This window comes from Crocodylus siamensis, chromosome 1 (genome assembly GCF_052110815.1).
Source record: "Crocodylus siamensis isolate JL-2025a chromosome 1, ASM5211081v1, whole genome shotgun sequence".
NCBI lineage: Eukaryota > Metazoa > Chordata > Crocodylia > Crocodylidae > Crocodylus > Crocodylus siamensis.
In genome coordinates this window covers 361,077,124-361,097,302 of record NC_143395.1, presented here as the reverse complement: position 1 = coordinate 361,097,302, position 20,179 = coordinate 361,077,124, and the positions used below count along the sequence as shown (strand labels likewise).

The following is a 20,179-nucleotide window of genomic DNA, read 5'->3' as shown; positions in this document are numbered from 1 at the left end:
AGCTGAAAGCTTTTAATTTGTTAGTTAAACCACTTCCGTTTTGTACATCTTCAAGAATGATACAACATATAGTAAGTATATTGCATCCACCTAAATGTAATGACTGACTGAAATAACCTCTCTTAGGAAGATGTTAAAGCATGTTGGGACTCAGCCAAGAATACTCAAGTCTAATATACAAATCATATCACTGGATATTTAAAAACAATCATGACAAAATACAAAGCAAGACAAAACCTTGCACAGAAAGCTGCAGCATTTAGGTATATGTTTGCCAATCATGTTTTGGCAAAGACTGCTTTCCTCTGGAAGAACCTACCACATTCTGGATACAGCCACTACATAAAGCGATTATAAGGATACATGTTAAGAATGAAGCCTTGTAGAAAAGACCTTTGCACCTAAATATGCCATTGTAATTTCTTCTACTCATCATATATCTTCCATAAAAACACTGAACTAGCTAAAGATGCCCTGGACCCATTTCCCTACCCATATCCTTTTTAAAAGGGGAAGCCCTAAAAAGCGAATTTCTCATACTAATCCAAATGAAAAATCAGATTATCCTATGTTTCTTCAAAACTACAGCTCACCAGTCATCAACAGTTCCTGTTATTTTACAAAACAAAGTTCTATCAGTCCTTTCAAGAAAATATATTTCTTAAAAGACACCACAGTTGATTTCTTTGAAGAACCGCTTGCAAATACCTACTGAAGATTCTATAAACTCTTCCATTTCCTGCCCCATGTCTGGCAAATACCTACAAACAGCTCTAGCTTTGCCAATACATTTATCACTAAAATGTCTAAACAGATTTCAGTTCAGCTATATAAACTAGTTACAAACTGAAGTGGCAATGACCGCTAAAAGTAACATAGCTATTTCCATTCTAACTCCACTCTCTTCTATGTATCGTGTTCAGCCACTCATAACTTTCTGAAGCAGTCAAGTTTTGCAGCAGAAATTTTCCATTAAAAAAAACTTCTTGAAAAGTGTGTTTAAAGTGATTCAGTTATGTATTCATGCAGAGCAGAGAAAGACTACACTAGTGCTATTATAAACAAGATTACTCTAACCTTTTTTGGAGCAAGGCCATTATTAAAATATTGTAGAATGAAAAGCTGACTTTTTCAATCAATTAAGAACAGCTCCCTATAAAGTTTCCACTGAAAACGATGAGCAAACAGGTGGTTAGCCATGTTAATCTAAAGTCAGGCAATAGAGGGCAAAGTTACACCTTACAGACTAAATGGTTCAGATAGGCATGAGCTTTTTTTTTTTTTGCGTTTTTTTCTTTTTAAAGGTAAAAACCTACTTTGTCAGATGCAGTCTGACAGAAATGTATCTGACAAAGTAGGTGGTTGCCTACAAATGTTCATATGCCTCTCAACTAATTAGCCTCTAAAAATGCTATCCTACCCTATATACTGAATTGAAAACTATGGTAATTTGCAACTGATTTTGCAGAAGCTCTCAACAAGCTTGTGAAACATTTGATAAGTACTGCCTGCCGTGCAGTGCAACTAACTGTGTAACTAACTCTGCTCTGTAGGGAAAATAATACACCACACATACAGATGAGCTGAGGCAATGGCTTTTCTAGAGATCTTAACCTATTGCCTTTAGGTGCTATCAGATGCAAAAAAATTAAGAAAGAGCACTGCATACTTTATAACTTCAAATTTTGCCCATGGTATATATATACACATGCTGATAGACTATACTAGAGATTTTATGCAGATTACTACAGCTGTAAAATAAACTATAAATTATATATTGCACTTGAGAATCTGTGTGATTGAGCAACTTCAGAAGATCCTAAGAGATGCATACAAGAAACAGAGTTCAAGTTGGATTTGTTGCCTTAATAGTCTCAATAGATTTTGGAACAGTTATATTTTCTAAAACATACAACTGCTGAATGGTTATCAATGTTTGAAACTATTAAATAGAAAACCTAAGATAAAGCAGATTACATGGTAGAAAATGATCTTCACTGAAGTCTAATGCAGTAGCATGAAATGCAGAAAGAAATGCATACCAGAAACAAACAGGAAATGACCAATGAGACTTGTCCCTATTAAGCTTTACCATGTGGAAGAGTTTAGAAAGCTTTTCAAAGTGCAATTTCCTAAATGGTGCAACTCAATGGAGACTATAATTATTTGGTGGCAATTAAATTATTTTACTTTTTTTTTTTTGCCCTATCATTTCTGACATCTCAAAAACACATCCAAACTGGGGGGGGAGGGAAATCAATTTGCTGTAAATTAAACAACCCTGCTGTATCCATCATCGCTACCAATTAAAACATACCCAGACTTCAGAAAACACTCTGCACAGAACAAGCTGCAGGTCTGTTTATACTTCTAAATGTTCAATAATTAATAATTTCTCTGCATTCCCTAACTTACTTTCCACTAGAGCATTCGCTTCATTCCAAAATAAAACACAGATCTGAGGAGCAAGCAGAGTATTCCCATTAACTGAGCACAGATCCACTGAAGTAAGGTCAGCTCTGGAAGTGCTATTCTTGATATCCACTTGTTAGTGAAGAGCAGGAACTGTAACTACACTTAGCTATCTAATCTACCACCAAGTGCCCAGGGACCATTCCACTTACTACTCTAGCAATTGTCCCCAGGACAATCTATTGTTGGCTCTAATCTAAAACCTTCCCTCCCCAGATAGGATTCAGTTTCAACACAGTGGAAACAAGATATTGTTTTTGAAGTGTGGTCTTCATTATAGGGAATATTTTTTATAGTGACCAGAACCAAACTGATGATAGACAGACTTTGGAGACCGCAGAGCTGCCAACTGGCAGCTCCCAAAAGGTTAATTTACAGCCCCCAGGCTCATGCACAGCACCACTCCCCCCAGTACTCCACAGGATGCTGTCTCCTGGCTTTCCAGCCTCCCCCCAGCTTTTGTTTCCTGTTCCTGTCCCTGGGGCTAGGGTGGTCACTGGGCCCATGAAGCCCAAGGCCCATGCATAGCATAGGGGCATCCAGGTAGTGTGGTGCAGCTACGGGTTGATGCCCACAGCACAGCTCAGCAGGGGGCCACCAGTGGTGTGGCAGGGGACCCATATAGAGTGGCCTGGGCAGCATGCAGCTCCCAGCTGCTGCAAAGCTGAACAGCCAAGTTAAAATAAAAAGTTACCCATTTCATTTAAAAAGGCACCAACATGTCTGCTTTTGAGACATTTTTGACCATCATCTCAAAAGGGGATGAAATAACGTAGTGTATATAGGGGCAGAATTTGGTCTCTGGGCTGTTGCTATAGAACAGCATAGCCTGACTACTGTTTCCTCACGGTCCCTACATGAAAGTTTCATTCATCTTACATCTTAGTGACCATCTGCTCTGACAGTGTTCTGGACTCGGAAAGATGAGGAGAAAAGGTACAATTCATGTTCAGATGAATTCAGGTAGATTCAGGTTTACTGCAATGCCCTCCACTTGGAATTTCAACTAAATGCCATGAACTTCATTTGATGTACGTTATTGTAAAATGGTTATTTAGCGATATAGTAGTATATAGTGTCTATACTCCATAGTATATAACATCTTCCTGGGGAAAGTTTAAAGATGTCCATTTTACCTGTAAAAACCTATGAAAAGCTTGAGTCCTGGTAACCTTAACAATTACCTCTCCCTCAGCAACTGTTGCATAGGAAACAGCGAAGGGGCTTAAGTGAATACCTCCCAGATTTGATCCCAAAGGGTACTTCCCAAAAGATAGTTTCAGTCCTCATCTTAGAAACTTACTCCTTCCCACCTCATCTTGAAAGAGCACAAATTTACAGGCATCCAGGTTGTCTGGAAAGTAGGTTAAGGTGCGTTGAAAAGAGTTTAAGACAATAGTCCAAATATGGGTATTAGTCCTACTTGGACAAAGATATTTTCCCAAAGCACTCGGCAGACAGCATGGGTGCACACAAATAAAGTTAATAATGAAGTTACAAGTCTGATCCTAATACCATTACACATTTTGAGTAAAAGCTTACTGAAATGAACAGAACTTTATTTTGTGGAGAAAGTTACAGCTCAAGTAAATGTGGATGGCAAAATTGGACTTTGATAAATAATACTGCAGAAGTCTCAGTTGAACAGCAATGCATAACAGACACGTGGAAAAGTAGTGCTGAATATTCCATCTAATCAAATCTTCATATGTAATGCTTTCTTTTATTTTCCCATTTCTTATTTTCTTGGTCAAAAACTCTCTTTTTAATTTAGGAGAAGAAAATGAAGCTTTGCTGTTCTCTCTGAGCACTGCCAGTTTTAGAAATGCTAAATGCATGTTCATGAAAGCAACAAGCTAGGTAGTCCTACATGCACTCAATAAAGCTCATGATGTACACATTAAAAAACTCAATACCAAATAATCATTCAGTCTGCAAAGGATAATCATATAGTAGTTTTAACCAATGATCAACTGTACCAAGACAGCAAAAAAATTAAATAGTCCTAAACTAAAATACGAAGAATTACTAACAGAAGCTTTCAAAGATAGTGCTAAGCCAAGGAATTAATACCAATACCAAGTTGCAGAAATGTTTCAAGTGTCTGTGTAAACAACCACTGGAGAAAAATAGCACACTGTTAAGTTATAATGCCTTACAAACTTCAAGGATAAACATTATATATGTGCCTTGGTTTCCTTCAAAAGTCTATTCTTAGCCGTAAAACAAACCCAGTCCATTTAATTAGAACCTTACCCTACAAACACATTCACTAAGTGATGCTTAACAAATCTAATTCAAATGAAAAGGGACTAGTCCAGTGAAAAGAGCAGTTCCCTGATGTTCTTTGCTCTGTTGGTTTCATGTAACCACTGATCACCAGCCACTACAATAGCAAACATATAAACACCTTAAACTAAATGGGAGTTGTCTTTCTAAATATAGCTACTTTTAAATAATGCATTATGAGTTATAAAATAAAGTGCTAGTGAATTATTTAAATACAGCTCTTGTCTTTAACAAAAAGACTTATCACTTTTAATGAAGTGGAGCTTTATTTATAGCCTGGTTTGCACATTATTGTGAACTGTAAGGGATAAAGCTAATCCTTCCTGTTTTGTGAACTTAGTTACATCAGTAGTTGGTTTATTTTACCCAAAATGGAAGCAAAGCTGCAAAATAAGTTAAGCAAAAGTATTACTTTAAAGAAACATCTTTTTTTAGTACTTCGAAAGATTTAGTTCTACACAGCAACCTGCCCACTCCTGCACCCCTCATACACACCTTCACATGCACACCCTGCGCCCTTCACCAATGTATGCCACGCACTCCGCACCCTTCACCGACACCTACAAGTTACACCTTTCACCCACATACACTTGCACCCACACTCTGCACCCTTTCCCCAGGCGCACACTCACACACTGCACCCTTCACATGCACACGCACACCCTCCATGCACATGCACTCTGCACCCTTCACCCACGCATATGCACACCCTTCACCCAGCTGCACTTGCACATACTGCAACCTTCACACATGCACAACCTTCACCCAGATGCACATACTACACCCTTCACATACCTACACACCCTTCACACACATGCACTCTGCACCCTTCACACACGTGTACACCCTTCACATCCGCACACCTGCACCCTTCCCACAGATGCATGCCCTCCACCCGGGCACTGTGCCCCCTTCGCACACTGTCATGCACACACGCACATGTACACACATGTACACACACTCCCCTTTACAGGAGTTTTCAGGGCACTCGCAGAGTGTTTCGCTCTCTGCGCAGCCCTCAGCGTGCAAGCCCAGTCTCCTCGGCAAAGAGATGCAAGAATCAAAAACTAAGGGAGCAACTTCTGGCCGCGCGGCTCTCCCGCAGGACCGGCTCACGCGGGGCTGCCCCTGCCTGCCGCGCGGCCCAAGGGCAGCTACGAGCCCCGCGGCGGGATGCCCGAAGCCCCGGGGTGTCGGCGCGGAGGGAGGGGGGCGCTGCCCAGCTATTGTGCGCGGGCGGCGGCGCTTCCCGGCGGGAGGAAGTGGGAGCTGGAAGGAAGGACTGGCCATGTCCTGTCACTCGCCCCGCGGGGCAGCCAGGGCGCTGCCCAGCCCCACTGCAGCCCTCCCCGCCCCGGGGCCCGAGCACAGATGTGCGCGCAACAGCTGGCGGGGGGACGCGGCCGGCTTGTACCTTGGTGCGGATCTGGCCCGACGTGGACACTTTGCGGATGAGTTTCTGCGGCCCCTCGTGCTCCCCCTCGCTGTCCGACGACTCGTCCCCGGGCCCCGCCGCGGCGGCCGCCACCGCCGAGTGCTGCTGCTGCTGCTGGATGCCGGCGCCACTCACGCCCGCCTCGGCCCCGGCCATCTTCCCGCACTCCTGCCGAGACACAGCGCACGAGTCCTGCTCAGCCCGGGCAACCACCGCCGCCCCCCTCCCCGGGGAGGAGGAGGCGGAGGACGAGGGCGGGGCGGGGCGGAGAGGGGAGAAGCCCGGAGCCGGCGCTGCAGGCACCGCCCCCCCGCTAGCCGCCATCTTCTGGCGTTCCCACGTGCAGCGCCGCCTCGGGGGAAGCCGGGGTAGGGCTGAGCCATCTCCTGCGCGCTGGGGCTGGGGGAGGAAGAGGCAGAGGGAGCTAGACCAGATGGGGCTTCCTTCCCAAACTTTTCCTCAGCGTGACCCCATCTCGTCAGCGTGAGCTTCGCTCTCAGCCCACCCGCTCACGTTGCCTCCCCACAACTTGGGAACTGCTGGACGAGGTGTTGCTTCCAGCCGGCTTCTCTCTTACTCCCCTACCGGCGGCCTAGGTCAAGGCCAAGGGGCACGGCTGTGGTAGTGCCTCAAGGGCTGCGGTGGCCTGGCCCTCGCTGGAAAGGGTCAAGAGGAGGTTGGGCAGCCAGTGGCCTGGGTACTGATGCTGCCCTATGGGGATTTCCCCTGCTCCTGGGCTTTGCTGCTTGCTCCCTGCTGACCCACCACCTGTTAATGCTGCACGGGTCAAGGTGCTTTTAAGCGGTGTGGGTTGTAGCTGTGTTTGTTGGTCTAAGGACGTAGGCAGACAAGGTTCTTTGGGTAAATTTGATATCTTAGACCAGCTAATTTTATTAGACAAACTAATAAGTTTGGTATAATAAGAGAGATCATGAACCTTGTCTGCAGGGTGGTTTTAAGCCTTCCCAGAGGCACTTGTTGGCTACAGCCAAACTGGGACTTAAGCTGGAGCATGCCAGTGCTTCTGGGACCAAACCCAGAAATCCCTGGCTAGAGGGTCTTGCTGCCCCACCCCTGGCCAGACTGAGTGCCAGGGTTGGGGTCAGAAAGGAGTTGCTCCATGGTCAGATTGGTTGGGGGGGGTAGCCTTCCTGTGTAGTAGGGCATGGCCCCCCCCCCTTCCTAGGATCTCCTGAGTCTATTTTGACACAATTTCAAAGAAGCAAGACACCAGCTGCCACCATGTTTCTCCTGCTTTACCTTGTGGCAGGTCAGTGCCTTAAGTCTGCTTTGTGAAGGTTGACAGTAGCTTTATATAGAGTTTAGATCAGGGGTGGGCAAAATACAGCCCACTGGCTGGATCCAGCCTCCCACAGGTGGGCACCTGCCAATTGATTGTATGTATGTGGCCCACAGTGCTCTGCATGGGGCCAAGCAACACCCACTTCCAGCTAAGGCAGCCTGTGCCACACCCATCCACCCCAGCCCTGGCTAACACACGCAGCTTCTCAGTGGGTGCTCCCAGTGCAGCTGCAGGCACCTGGGAACTGCTCAGCTACTCCCCACCCCTCTCCAGTGGCTTCTCTTGCTCCTGCTGTGCCAGGCAATGGGTAACACGGGGAAGCCATGGGGATGTGTGCCAGGCAGCAGATGCTGGGCCAGGCTGTGGGGAAGATGCAGCAGGTGGCTCCTACCTCAGCACATTTCTCTGCATTGTGGGGGCTCCAGCTGTAGCTCCTGACTGCCTTCTGCCCGCTTGGCTGCCTGCAAATGGCTGCTTATTGTGCCAGGTGGGCAAAGTGAGTGGAAGGCAGCCAGAAGCTGGAGCTAGAGCCTTGCATGCTGGGGCAGGGGCTGCTCAGCTACAGCTTTTCCCCCACCCCAACCTGGCTGGGCATGTGGTGCCTGGTACATATCCCCATGGCTTCCCCACACTGTCTGCTGCCCAGTGCAGTACAGCAAGGGCAGGAGGAGGAGGAGCCACTGGAGCCAAGCAGTACCCAGGCAGCTGCAGCCCTGCTGGGAAGCTGTGTATATTGGTCAGAGCTAGGGTCAGCAGGAGTGTGGTGCAGGTGGGACTCAGCCCTATGCAGAGTGCCATTGGAGCAGCCATGGGCTGGATGGGGGGAGGGGGCAGGCCACATCAGCACCGCCTAGGCAAGCTCTGCTGCACCCATCCCTTGCCCTCCCCCCCACCCCAGTCAGCTCCCTGGTGCATGTGGGGGAGCTTCTAACGCAACAGACACTCCACACCTGCCCCCAAACACAGTAGACAAGAGTAAGACTTAATTTAGTGTTATAATGCAATCACCTCTATCTATGCTAGTCAACAAAATACAGGTCCGGACAAAAATTATTTTTTGATATAAAATGAAAATATGTTATAATAGATGCTTGAGTTTTAGTATATGATTTGTTTTTTATACTTTGTTAAAATTATATCTTCTGAAAGATTTTGTGTGTGGCCCTCAACAGCTCACCAAAACTCATTAAGTGGCCCTTCAGTCAAAATAATTGCCCACCCCAGTTTAGATTAAGGTTTGGGTGGGATGGTTTGGATAGGGGAGATCCTGCCTCAGACAGGGGGTTAGATTAGATGACCTGTGGAGATCCCTTCCAACCCTACTTCTCTATGATGTTAAAAGCAACAGACACCAATTAGGCAGACAGTAGGATGGGGCCACTTTGCTTAGAGGCTAACAGGTTTGGGTACTGATACCAAGCCTGTGCATGGAGCTGCTGGAGCAAGCTCCCAGGCATCTCCTGGCACCAAAAATCCAGTCCCTCAGTCCTCACATTCAGGATGTATCAGTGATTAAACTGATAAGAACATATTCTAATTACCGTGAACTCTCAGGTTTCTACTCCCTTTGTGGAGCAGAGTTTTGTTTTGGGATACTTTGCATATACTTAAGAAGCCACTTTACTCTAGAGGCCCTTGGATTGACTTAGTTTAGATCTAACTCAAACTTTAGATTGCAAGCTCCTGGGGGCAGGAGTTGACTTTTTGGGCACTTCAGGGCACTTGCAGAACTGTCTCTCTCCCTGCACAGCCCTCCATGTGCAATTACAGACTCCTCGGCAAAGAGACGCTTATTAGGGTGCTTACAATATAACTCTAATTTGCCATCAGAAAAAGAGTTTGTTGCCTACAAAAACTCATGGTCCTCTAAATCCGTTAGCCTTTAGGCACCACCCTCTCCTACCTGTTGCTTAATTTGTGATTGTTGATTTTAGGCACTACCACAATAGCACCAATTGCAAGGATTGCTTTTTTAGTTATTTTCTTCTATTATCTGTCCACTTTCCTAATGCCTATATTTCTGCTTCTTTCATTTATACTTTTGACTATTGTCTTTTATTGTTTTGCATCTTACAGCTTAAATTGTTCAAATGCATTATCAGCAATCTTTCAGATCTGGGATTTTCTTTTTTTAACAAAAGATAAATTATTTCCCTGTTGTAGATAATCAGTGTTCAAGAATAAGTATTTTAATCACAGAAATAGATGCATGTTAAATGCACAGACAGGTATAAACATAAGAAATAAAACATGTTGCCATTTCTTTATTCCATCTACAATTCTACTCATGTATCTAGGGAAGGGTATGAGAAATCTCTAGTGTAAGTGTGGCCATACCCAAGTACAAGAGTTAATTAGGAATCAGATGGAAACCATTATTTATACCCAATGCTACAAACATCTACTCATGTGCTTAATTTCACACATGATGAGTCATTCTATTGATTTTAATGGGATTCTATTTGCAGTAGGTGAAATAAAGAACATTCATGAAGTGCTGGCTGCAGGATTGGGGCTTTAGTTTTACACTACTGTTTTGTGCCAGGCACTAAAAGTCAGATTCTGCCATCCTTGCTCTCACTGAATTGTTACATTCTGAAAGAAATGGCATAGTATCTTCTGTATCCTTCATTAGGATAATTATCTTCAGGAGCCAGTTTTCTATTAACACTGTGCACTCTGCACCATTAACACTGCATACTGCATTGTTGTATAATAATAACAATGAATACTATATAACATATAATTAATAATAATAACTAATAATCAGTGCTTTTCATTGCAGCATAATTGTGGCCATATCATAAACATCTAAAGGATAATGTGTCTTTGCTTCATTCTCCTCTATAGGGAAGAAGAATCATCATCTGCAATGTCCTCTTTTTTTATTAGCCTACAATTATGAGCCCAAACTTTCTCCCAAGAACTTGAAGGAGATATATGAGCAGGCCTCTGGTGTTCCCAGAATACCAAAAAGGTCAAGCACACAAGAGGAAGTAGTATACTCAAAGAGAAGGTACTCTTGCTCTTGTCCTCTGCCCCACCAAAAAAAATCCTTCTCCATATTCATTGCATAAATAGCAAATTCAGATCAGTTCAGAAGCCGTGAACAGTAGCCTTTTGGATAGTTTGTTGCAACTGAATAAACACCTGTGTGTGTATTGCAATATTAACTGGGAAGTGTGAGAGTGCGTGTGTGTGTGTGCGCCCACATGTGTATATATATGTTTTGCTAATATTAGAATGATGTAGCTGTGATGGTCCAGGAAATGTGAGGGAGAATATCTTTTATTGCATTTTACTGGACCAACTGTACAGTCAGGATGGATTTAGACAAGCTTTCAAATGCAGCGCAGTCTTCAGATCTGAGGAAAAGGCAGGCACAATAAGGACTAAAAACAGCCTGTAGGGTTGTGAAATTAGAGAAGAGAGAAATTCCCTGGGGTAGATGCCACATGAGAAAAGATAGATTGATTTGTGGAAAACCAAGACCTTTCAAAAGTTGAGAGGGTTTTTATCACCTATGGTGTTATCATCCTATAGATATGTTTACCAATTAATATTGCAATACTAACATACGGCTCATAACTATATATGGCACTGCACTCGGGGAAGTCAATGCCTCTCAATAACTATAGTGCAGTGCTTATTACTGTAGATATACAGTAAGTAAGATGGACAGGCTTTCTTCCCATATTTGCAAATATAGAGCCAATCATGCAAATATGTGTATCTATGATTCTTATTCTGTATTTGTAATACAGAAATGGGTTGTGCTGACTACTGTTTAAACATTAATAATGGATGACATTTCCTGCTCCAAAGTATTTTCAAGTGAACCTTTTCATCCATATATAGCATCACTGCATTTCTAAAGCCAAAAAAGAACAAGCTATCACATGCAGAAGGCATACTGAAACAATAAGCATGGCACATGCATGTTGTCTGCGTACAACTTTGACGCTGTACGTTTGAACTCAGGGGCTAAGTACAGATGGTCAAAAAGCCTAAGGCTGAATCAATTCAATTTTCTCAGGATAGTTTAAGCTGAATACATTGAACCGATAAGCAAGAGAACAGAAATTCACTTTTGATTCTGGAAATGCAGCTAAATGCCTTCAGTGGATCAGTCCAAAAGCCAGAGGGCACTAGAGCACACCTCCCTGCTCAACTAGAGCAGACAGCTTGGACCACAGCTAGCTTGCCTACCCTGTGAACGGCAGGGGAGGTGCAAAACATCTGGGATGCTGAAAGACTGAGTTAACTTGGATCTGGAAGGGATCTGGGATAGAAGTTCAATAAACCAATTTAACCTAAATCAGTTAAGTCTGATACTACATCCATCCAGTTTTATTTTAAACTGGTTTCAGCCATTTTGAAAGCAGTTTATGTGCTCTGAACCTCTGTTGTGTTACACAGGGCGTGTCTACACATCGCCATCCGGCAAAATTAGTACTGTGCCGTGTTTTAGTACTTGCTTGGTGCAACTACAAAAACAGAGAAGTCACCACCCATACTATGGTGTACAGGCAGTGCATGGTTAGATTCACCAGGTAGGTCACTGTTGCAAGGCATTATAGCCGGATAGTGCGCTTCTACCGTCACATAGCCAGCGATCACGTGTAGCCCCATGTGATTGCTACATGGCCATAGTGTGCCATACAGTGATGTAGCATGTTGCTAGGTTGCCATAGGGCAATGTGTAGACATGCCCGGATTGGAGCTGGTTTCTGATCACTTATACAGGTTTATGTGTAATGTCTGTCCCTAGACAAGAGGACTATACAAATGGATTTTAGAAGCTGACCCTAGGAATCAGTGGGAGCATCTACATGTTCATTCGTATGTCATTATTAGGATACATTAAGTTTAGTACCCGTAATTACAGATAATAATGTAATGTGCCATAATCAGCGCTACTGCACATTACCGCAGAGAAACTATTTTTATGTGACACTAATGCGCAGATTAATTCTACTGTACACTAGCTTGTTAGCAGTTTTTGCCAGCCACGCTAATGTACAGTAGAATTACTCTACTGCAATGTTAGCGTCTTCTTTACAATTTTACAGGGACTAAACCAGCGGTTTTAAACCTTTTTTAGACTCAAGGTACACCCTGTTATGCTTCAGACACCCCTCAGAAAATGCTGACTGTTTGTTTTCACTCATTTCTTGACTACAGAAAAATAATATAGTCATTTTTCTACTGCAAGGAACTCACAAAGCCCACAACAGGTCAGAATGGTTTTAACACTATGAATTCGTCTTTGAAGTCCCTTGTAAATCATGTTTGTACACCCAACAGTGCTAGCGTTACATGACACCTTGTGGAACCCTTGAAAGGCACTCTAGGGTGCCACACCACCCTAGATGAGAATCAGTAGTCTAAACACTATTTTTTATGCTGCATTTTGTCCCCTGTGAAATTTTTTTTCTCAAAAAGTAATAAAATTCCCAAAAGCTGATCATTCCTACCTAGGAAAATAGCTATGCAACTGCAAAGCTGGATAGTTTACCTAAAACTGAAAGTGTTTTTTAACAGAGCTTTGTTAGGGCTATAGCTTAAAGTGGGTAACTTGAAAATTAATTTGTTTATTCATTAGGACATTAAAAGGCTCAAGATTGCTATGGGCCAAATCCTGCCTTTAATAAATGGGTGTGTCCAAGAGCAGATCTGCTTTATCCAAGTTGCTGCGTATCAGGAGGAAATATCAGAAGGCAGGGGTCAAGATGCACCTTTATGGACTGGGGATTTGTTACACGTTACACTGTGAGCTGCACACATGTTGATGGGTGTTAGTGCTAGCTCGGGTCTGGAGCAGTCACGTGTTCAAGCCAGCAAGGGCCTGGAGGATGGAAAGGTAAAAATCTGGCCCCCTTCCATTTCAGGCTTCCTCCCTACTCCCTGGGGCTGCCCCATGTACCCCTTCCCCCCCAGCCTGCACTTTCTGTCCCTAGGAAGCAGACAGGGATGTGTTAACCTGCCTGTCCAGCTACTGCTGCCCAGTGCCAGACTGCTGCTCTTCTCCAGGCTGAGCCTAGCCCACAGACCAGCAGTGGTGCCAGTACTGGCTGGGCTGGCAGGTAGAGTGATAGGCAGTATGTCTCCTGAAGCTGCAGGGGCGCAGTGACCACCTGCAGATGGCTGCGGCAGTGTCAGCGGCGGGGAGTAGGGGCGGGGGGTCCCATGGCCAGACACTGAGCCCAGAAGTGGCAGCAGCACTTCGGGGTGGGGTGGGACACCAGTGCTCCCTGCCCGTCACTGAAGCCAAAAGCGCTCGTTCTCGGGGGGCACCGGTTTTCACAGGAGATGCACATTTACCCCCATACACCCCCTCTGCATCACCTACAGGTAAAGTGGCTATACCTTACTGTAACATGAGCTGGATAATACTGAGCAGAGATCATCCTGCCCTGGAGTGGTGTTATTTTGTAATTTTGAGCTGCTAAAGGAGTGCTTAAAAACAAATTCAGGTGTTACTATGCTGACAATCCAGGTGTTAAGAGCTCCAGGTGCCATCCAAAAACAACTGCACAACAAAGCCCTTAAGATCATAATCATGGAAAATCAGGGTTAGAAGGGACCTCAGGAGGTCATGTAGTCCAGCGTTTCTCAACCTGTGGGTCGCAACCCAAAAGCGGGTTGCAGCAATATATGAAAGGGTCATGAAGAAACTAAAAATGGATTCACCTTTAACGGAGACAAACTTGGGAAACGTGGCTTTTCCCTTGCAGGTTGGCAGAGCTCAAGCCTGGAGGGGCTGCTTCGGGCTCCCCCTGCCCCACACACGGGGGGCAGCGGGGCGGGAGTGAGGGGCACTGGGTCGGGACCGGCCATCCGTGTTTACAAATAGGTCCCGGTACAAAAAGGGTGGAGAGCCAGTGCCGTAGGGCTGCTCAAAGTAGGACCGTCCCCAACTAGATCACCCCAGCCAAGGCTTTGACTAGCCGGGTCTAGAAAACCTCCGAGGAGGGAGCTGCCAGCACCCCTCTGGGCGCCTGCTCCGGGTGCTTCCCTACGCTCCAGGGGAGATGTCTAGGGAGAGCGCAGGCTTTCCTGCCCCCGAGCCGGCTTCATCAGATGCTGACGTCTCCTGCCAGACCTCCGGGGCTTCCGGGCGGCGGGACGGACTTTGCCTTCTCCCCTGCTGGAGCTTCGGCCGCCCGGTCCCGAGTCAAAGGGGTCTCGTCTTAGACAGCACCCAGCGCGAGCAGGCCCGGGAGGAGCGGGGCTGGCCCCTTTCCTCGCCACGCCGCCTGACCTCTCGGATGAAGCACACGGGGCTTCCCCCGGCCGCGGGGGAGGCGCGGGCTCCCTGCTGTTGCACAAGGCGCGGGCAAAGCGGCGTGGCCGCGGGCAGGATCCCTCCGAGCCCCCGGCAGCCCGGGGCTGCGCGCACCGCGCTGCCCGCTGCAAGGTCGCCGCCGTCCCCGGGGACGCGAGCCGGGAGCCCACCGCCCGCGGGCGGAGGCCGGGGCCGGGGCCGGGGGAGCAGGCAGCAGAGCCCCGCGGGGACCTACCAGCTCCTCCCAGGCTGGGCTGCGGGGGCCGGGCGAGGGCTCCCCGGGCTGCTCCATGGCGGGGACACGCGCTCCTGCTGCCGCCGCTGGAGCCGCTCCGGCAGCTCGGCTCGTGCGAGCCGTCCCGCCCCGGGGAGCCGGGCTGCAGCTGCCTCCCGCACGTGACCCGCTGTCAGCCCTGACATGGCGCGGGGCCGCCCCGCACCCCGGGGCTTGGTACGCCCGGGGGAGCCTCCCGCCCTCCCGTGCGCCCTCCCGGCCTGGGGGAGCAGGGGCTGCCTGCTCTCAGCCCCTCAGGAGCTCCTAGGGGGGTCCTGAGGAGGACCAAGCCTCCAGAAACCTTCCCCCCCACCGCTCCGCACACGCACCCCGTGGGCTTGGGCTCCCCAGTTAAGGGACTAGCCTTTATTTGGTTTTTTTACTAAGAGCAAGCAAGACTTGGGGCATCTGAACCCCAAGGCCTCCAGGCCCAAGGCTGTCTGGATTTCGGGAGCATCCAAAGCCCCAGGAGCATGGGTCTAGGAGGGGAAATGCCACAGGGCCTTGAGCTTGAGACCTGCTCCATTGAATTTTGGAACTCGATTCTTGGGCTTTGCCCAGCTGGGTTTGGAAAGGCGTTGTTGCTCATCATGGCTCAGCTTTAAGGGACCCTTCCAGCTATTACCAGCTATAAATGGACTGCCCAGAGGAGTTTTCCATCTACTGACTCCTCTGTGAAATCCTATGAAATATGAGCTTTCATTTTTACACAGGAAAACTTTTACAATCACTTCTCTAGTGCCTGATGAAGGGTGTTTGTGCTGGAAAGCTTGCAATTAAAGACCTTGTTTTGCAAAAATCTTGTTGGCCTAATAAAAGATATCATCTCTACTATGAGTCCTGATTGCCTATTCCAACTATTATATACATTTGAGCAATAGTTAAAAAAAGGTAGCTTAAAACGGGACTCAGGCAGTTACAGTGGCAGCAGGTGGCCACAGTCCTTCTTCTGAGCCCCACCGGTGACCCTGGGCGGTAGGCAGAACGCTTGGGTACATGGAAGAGCAGGCAGATGAAATCCTTGCCTTGAAAGGTCTGACAGGAGAAGGCAGCATCTGATGAACCCAACTCGAGTGCAAGAAAGCTTGCGCTCTCCCTAGATGTCTTCCCAGGAGGGTAGGCAACTGGGCTCTCCCAGTCATTGGTGGTGACTAAAACCACCTCACACACCTCCCTGAGTTTAGTTTCTCTATCACACAGGCTATGCTGTCCAGCGCCCCTTTGGCTGGGGAGCACTCAACCCGGAGGGGTTCTCTTTTGCCACCTATTTGAAAAACACCAACACCACCAGAAGAGGGCTGGTTGGATCCAAAATCATTGCCAGCTCAGCAGGAACAAGGGGCCTGTCCAGTCCAAGGGCACCTCGAAAGCTTTGGTTGTGAAAGCAAGCTATCCTCATTTCTCCAGACTTTCCTTGTGTGTCAGCACCCGGACTCACTACTACCTGATTTCTTGCACTCCATGTTGATACTTCACAGAGAACTTGGTCTAACCTCCAAAGGGTGAAGAATTGGAGCCTCTACATGGTTTTTGCAACAGTTGAACCACCTTCATAGGAAACCCAGCTTGAGTTGGACTGGTGCAGTCTTTTAGTCCTGGCATGGCTGTACCTGTATCAAACTTGCTTTGGTAACTGACACATCCCTTGCTAAAATTGCTAAAAGTGGGGTGAAGGCTTTTGAGGAAAAGCCCAACATGCAAAGAAAAGAAGAAACCTCAGGACACATTCAGAATTGTTTGATACAAACTCCAGCTGTGATAAGTGCAGAAGGGGCTATGACCCAAGAATTGGGATCTACAGCCAAATGTTCAGTAAATTAGTGCCTCACTAATTTACTGAATTAATATTGTCTTGTGAGACAGATGCCTGCCTACCTACATACCTACTTACTGGTAATTGATAACTGCATCCATTCTAACAATAGATAAAGGGAGCTGTTCTTTCTGATAGATCAGAAAGAACCACTAGCAATCCATGATGGACAATTATTTGGTGGTAAAACTATCCCCAAGCATCTTTACAGTGCTCCAGTTTTTTAGTAGAAAAAGTTTTCGACGCGTGATGGTCAGAGAACTTTTTAACTTTATCCAAGAGTCTCCTGTTTAAGAGATGATTGCCCCCCAATCATGCATGCATGTTTCATCCTACTAGGAAATGTCAGTCTGAAGAAATGTGCATTAAGAACTACCTAATGTTCATTGATGTGGTTCAGATCATTTCCTTTTCTGGTGACCTGCTGGTGGCCGTTTTCTACACAAGTTATTCCTCTGACCATTATAGCTTCATCTACCCTGGACTTTTGTAATAAGAATGTCACACCATTGTTACTACTAGCAATAGTGGGAATGCTATACTTAACTATTTTATTCTGTTCCTATATTTTTTGCCTTTTATTGTAAGCTGCCCGGAGCCTTCTTTGGAAAAATGAATAAATAGCATAGAAAATGTGCCAGCTGCCACTGCCAGTTTAAGCACCATGGTGTGCACAACCACATTGAGCAGGGCTGGATGACATGATGATCCTCCCTGGAGACCCGTGTACCTTAACAGTACTAGAAAGAGTGGGAAATTTTTAGCAAAAAAAAACCTTAATGATCACCACTACTGTATTTGTCTTCCTTTATCTCTAGCAAGGCATTCTCACAAGACAAAACCCTACTGCAGTTTACAACCAAGTAAAATAGCCCCTTGGTTGGTGCAAACAGTAAAGACTAGTACTTTTATCATGGGAGGGCCCCAAGTTCAAACCCTATAGATGCCTTATATAAGGGTTTGCTATAAAAATAGCACCTAATATGAGAGCTGAGTCTTTCTAAATATGAAAAGATTCCCCTAAGAGAGTAAACATGTAACCTATGCAAATGCATTATATGTCCTTGGCCTGTAAGTGACTGACCCACAAAAAATGAAAACTCGTCTAACAGAAGCCAGCTAATGGAGTTATATAACAGCAGGATGTAAACACATGCCTTTAGCGTTGAAGTTCCCAGGCTTGTGTCCTGTTCAAGCCAAGTCATTATCTTGGAAGGTTCTTACTAGGCATTCAGGCTGCCTTTCTTATAATTACATAGTGCTGTTTCAGAAGACTTAAACCTTCTCATGTCTTCGATTAGATACACACCCAGTTACCTTCACCTCACTTTGTCCTCTCAGAGTTCGAAGTTTGATTCCCTTTAGTCATTGTTCAGTAAAGTCCCCAGGAATACTATAACAATCTATTTTACATTAGCTTAAACAGGAGCTATTTGTTGGTAGGGGAAACCAGAAATCAGTGGTATCATACATTCAGACAGGCCATATTCTTGAAGTTTCAGAGCAAGCCATTCATACTTGTCAATGTAGCAAACACACACTGATAGGACTAGAGTAATACTTGTGGTTTAAAGAAGGCATTTTAAAGAATCTGGAAGCATGTTATACAGTTCCATTATTCATTGTGCAAAATACAAACATCTTCCTCAAAACCCACAAGTCACTGCTTCCAAGGACACTTAGACAAGCTTTTTATATCAGCTCAACTTTCTCCCAGTTCTGAGACAGAATAATTTTTGCTTTTGTTTGGTTTTTTTTTTGCTACTTTTTATTGTTCTACAAATGGCTTCTGTGAACAAAGTTTGATCTGGAGATTCTATCATTGGGCAATGAATAACCCAGGACTTTTTAAAAAGCCTTTATTGCTTGTCATGGCTCAGCTTTAATGGACTCTTCCAACTATTATATACATAGTGTCATCAGGGCATGATGTAGAAAATATGGGAATATTTACCTGCCCTATTAAGAAAAATAGTATCAGGTTGGTGAAACACAGGAGCAGGCAACATAGGGAGGTTGCAGAATATCGTATGTTGAGTTGGAAGCTTCACTGAAATATATAGTTCAGCGGATTGTCATTGCTTTCTTTAGTAAGAGTACTTTTAATATTAGAAGCAGAATGTATGACAAGGTGAAATAGTTTGAATTTTCCAATCACAGTGTGGGTCTGACAAACCAGGGAGAGAATAGCTGGAGTTAAGACTGGAGTAATGATACCCAGGAGCAATTTCACATGGCCTGTTTCCCAAATATAAATGACAGTACTGCCAAATTCATATTTATACTTTTAGAAGTGCCACCGGATCCAGAAAAAGAGCAGGAAAATAGCACAAGGTAACAATGACCAGAGCCTGTTTTTCAATCAAAATATATCAGATTTTGGATCATCACTCATGTTTACAAGGGCGTTAGACCTTACTTCTAACTTAAGAGTTTTTTAATTTTGGAGGGCTGTTGTGTGGCCCTGAACAAATTAACTTATTTTAAGCCATGTCAATAAGCTATATACATAATTGATCTGCAAGAATATAGAACATCCTCTCTCAACTGACTATGTTTTAAAAAGCAATGAAGTAAACTGGTTGGTAGTTGAGTCACTTTGATGGTATCATTTTCAGAGGTAAAAGAAGGCATTGTATCACAGAAGTCCTTTTATGTTAACATGGAGAAAAACATTCTATCAAAACAGCAATGCTTGTGTGGCCACATTCTTTGACAATAACAATAAAGAATAGGAAAACTGCAGATATGGATCTCAATATCAGTGATGAAAATATGGATTCACCCCACTGACTTCCATGGAATTACTCAGGACTCCTCCTTGAACCAGTGAGGTCAGAATCTGTTCTATTGCTGTAATGTTAAAACTGTAGCACAGATTTTAAAAGAAGCTTTCAGGTCATGGAACAGCTAATTCCTTTTGGAATAAGAGAGGGTGCAGACAGAAGTTACATTTGTCATGTGATCAGCTCCCTGAAGACGCTGCACAGCTCTGCCGTGACACACATGCACAGCTGCAGAGTGCTTTAAAAGTGGCCAATCACACACAAATTAACCATCATCTAATGAGAGATCAGTTAAGGGACTCCAAAGTGGAGCGACTTAGGGAACTTGTGTTCCCTAGGGTCAATCTGTCAGGGCTATCAGGACTGCCCCTGGTGCTGTCTGCAGGAAGGAGCAGCTGCAAGCTGGAGATGAGGCAGCTGGATTCAATTGCCCCTGTCTTGCAGCCCCCCCCCCCCCCCCCCCCCCCCCCACACACACACACTCCCTCCTTCAGTCCAGGAAAACCCCAGCTCACAGCT

General features: G+C 45.5%; 1 protein-coding gene and 1 pseudogene across 2 annotated transcripts in view; both read right to left on the bottom strand.

The window, feature by feature from the left end:
• The window catches only part of DGKH (diacylglycerol kinase eta), a 266,880-nt gene extending 251,615 nt beyond the window's left edge, over positions 1-15,265 (bottom strand). Inside the window, exons 1-2 of one of the 2 annotated variants that reach the window (XM_090025097.1) lie at positions 15,023-15,265; positions 6,176-6,364 (exon numbers count right to left, since the gene is read on the bottom strand). In XM_090025097.1, coding sequence (XP_089881223.1) covers positions 6,176-6,364; positions 15,023-15,079 — 246 coding nt within the window. In that variant the 5' untranslated portion in view covers positions 15,080-15,265. Of the gene's footprint in view, positions 1-6,175; positions 8,687-15,022 lie in introns of those variants that run through there. The other variant, XM_090025089.1, reaches the window with a different exon arrangement.
• On the bottom strand, positions 8,888-9,057 carry LOC149874955 (U2 spliceosomal RNA; annotated as a pseudogene).
• Positions 15,266-20,179: the final 4,914 nt, after the last annotated feature.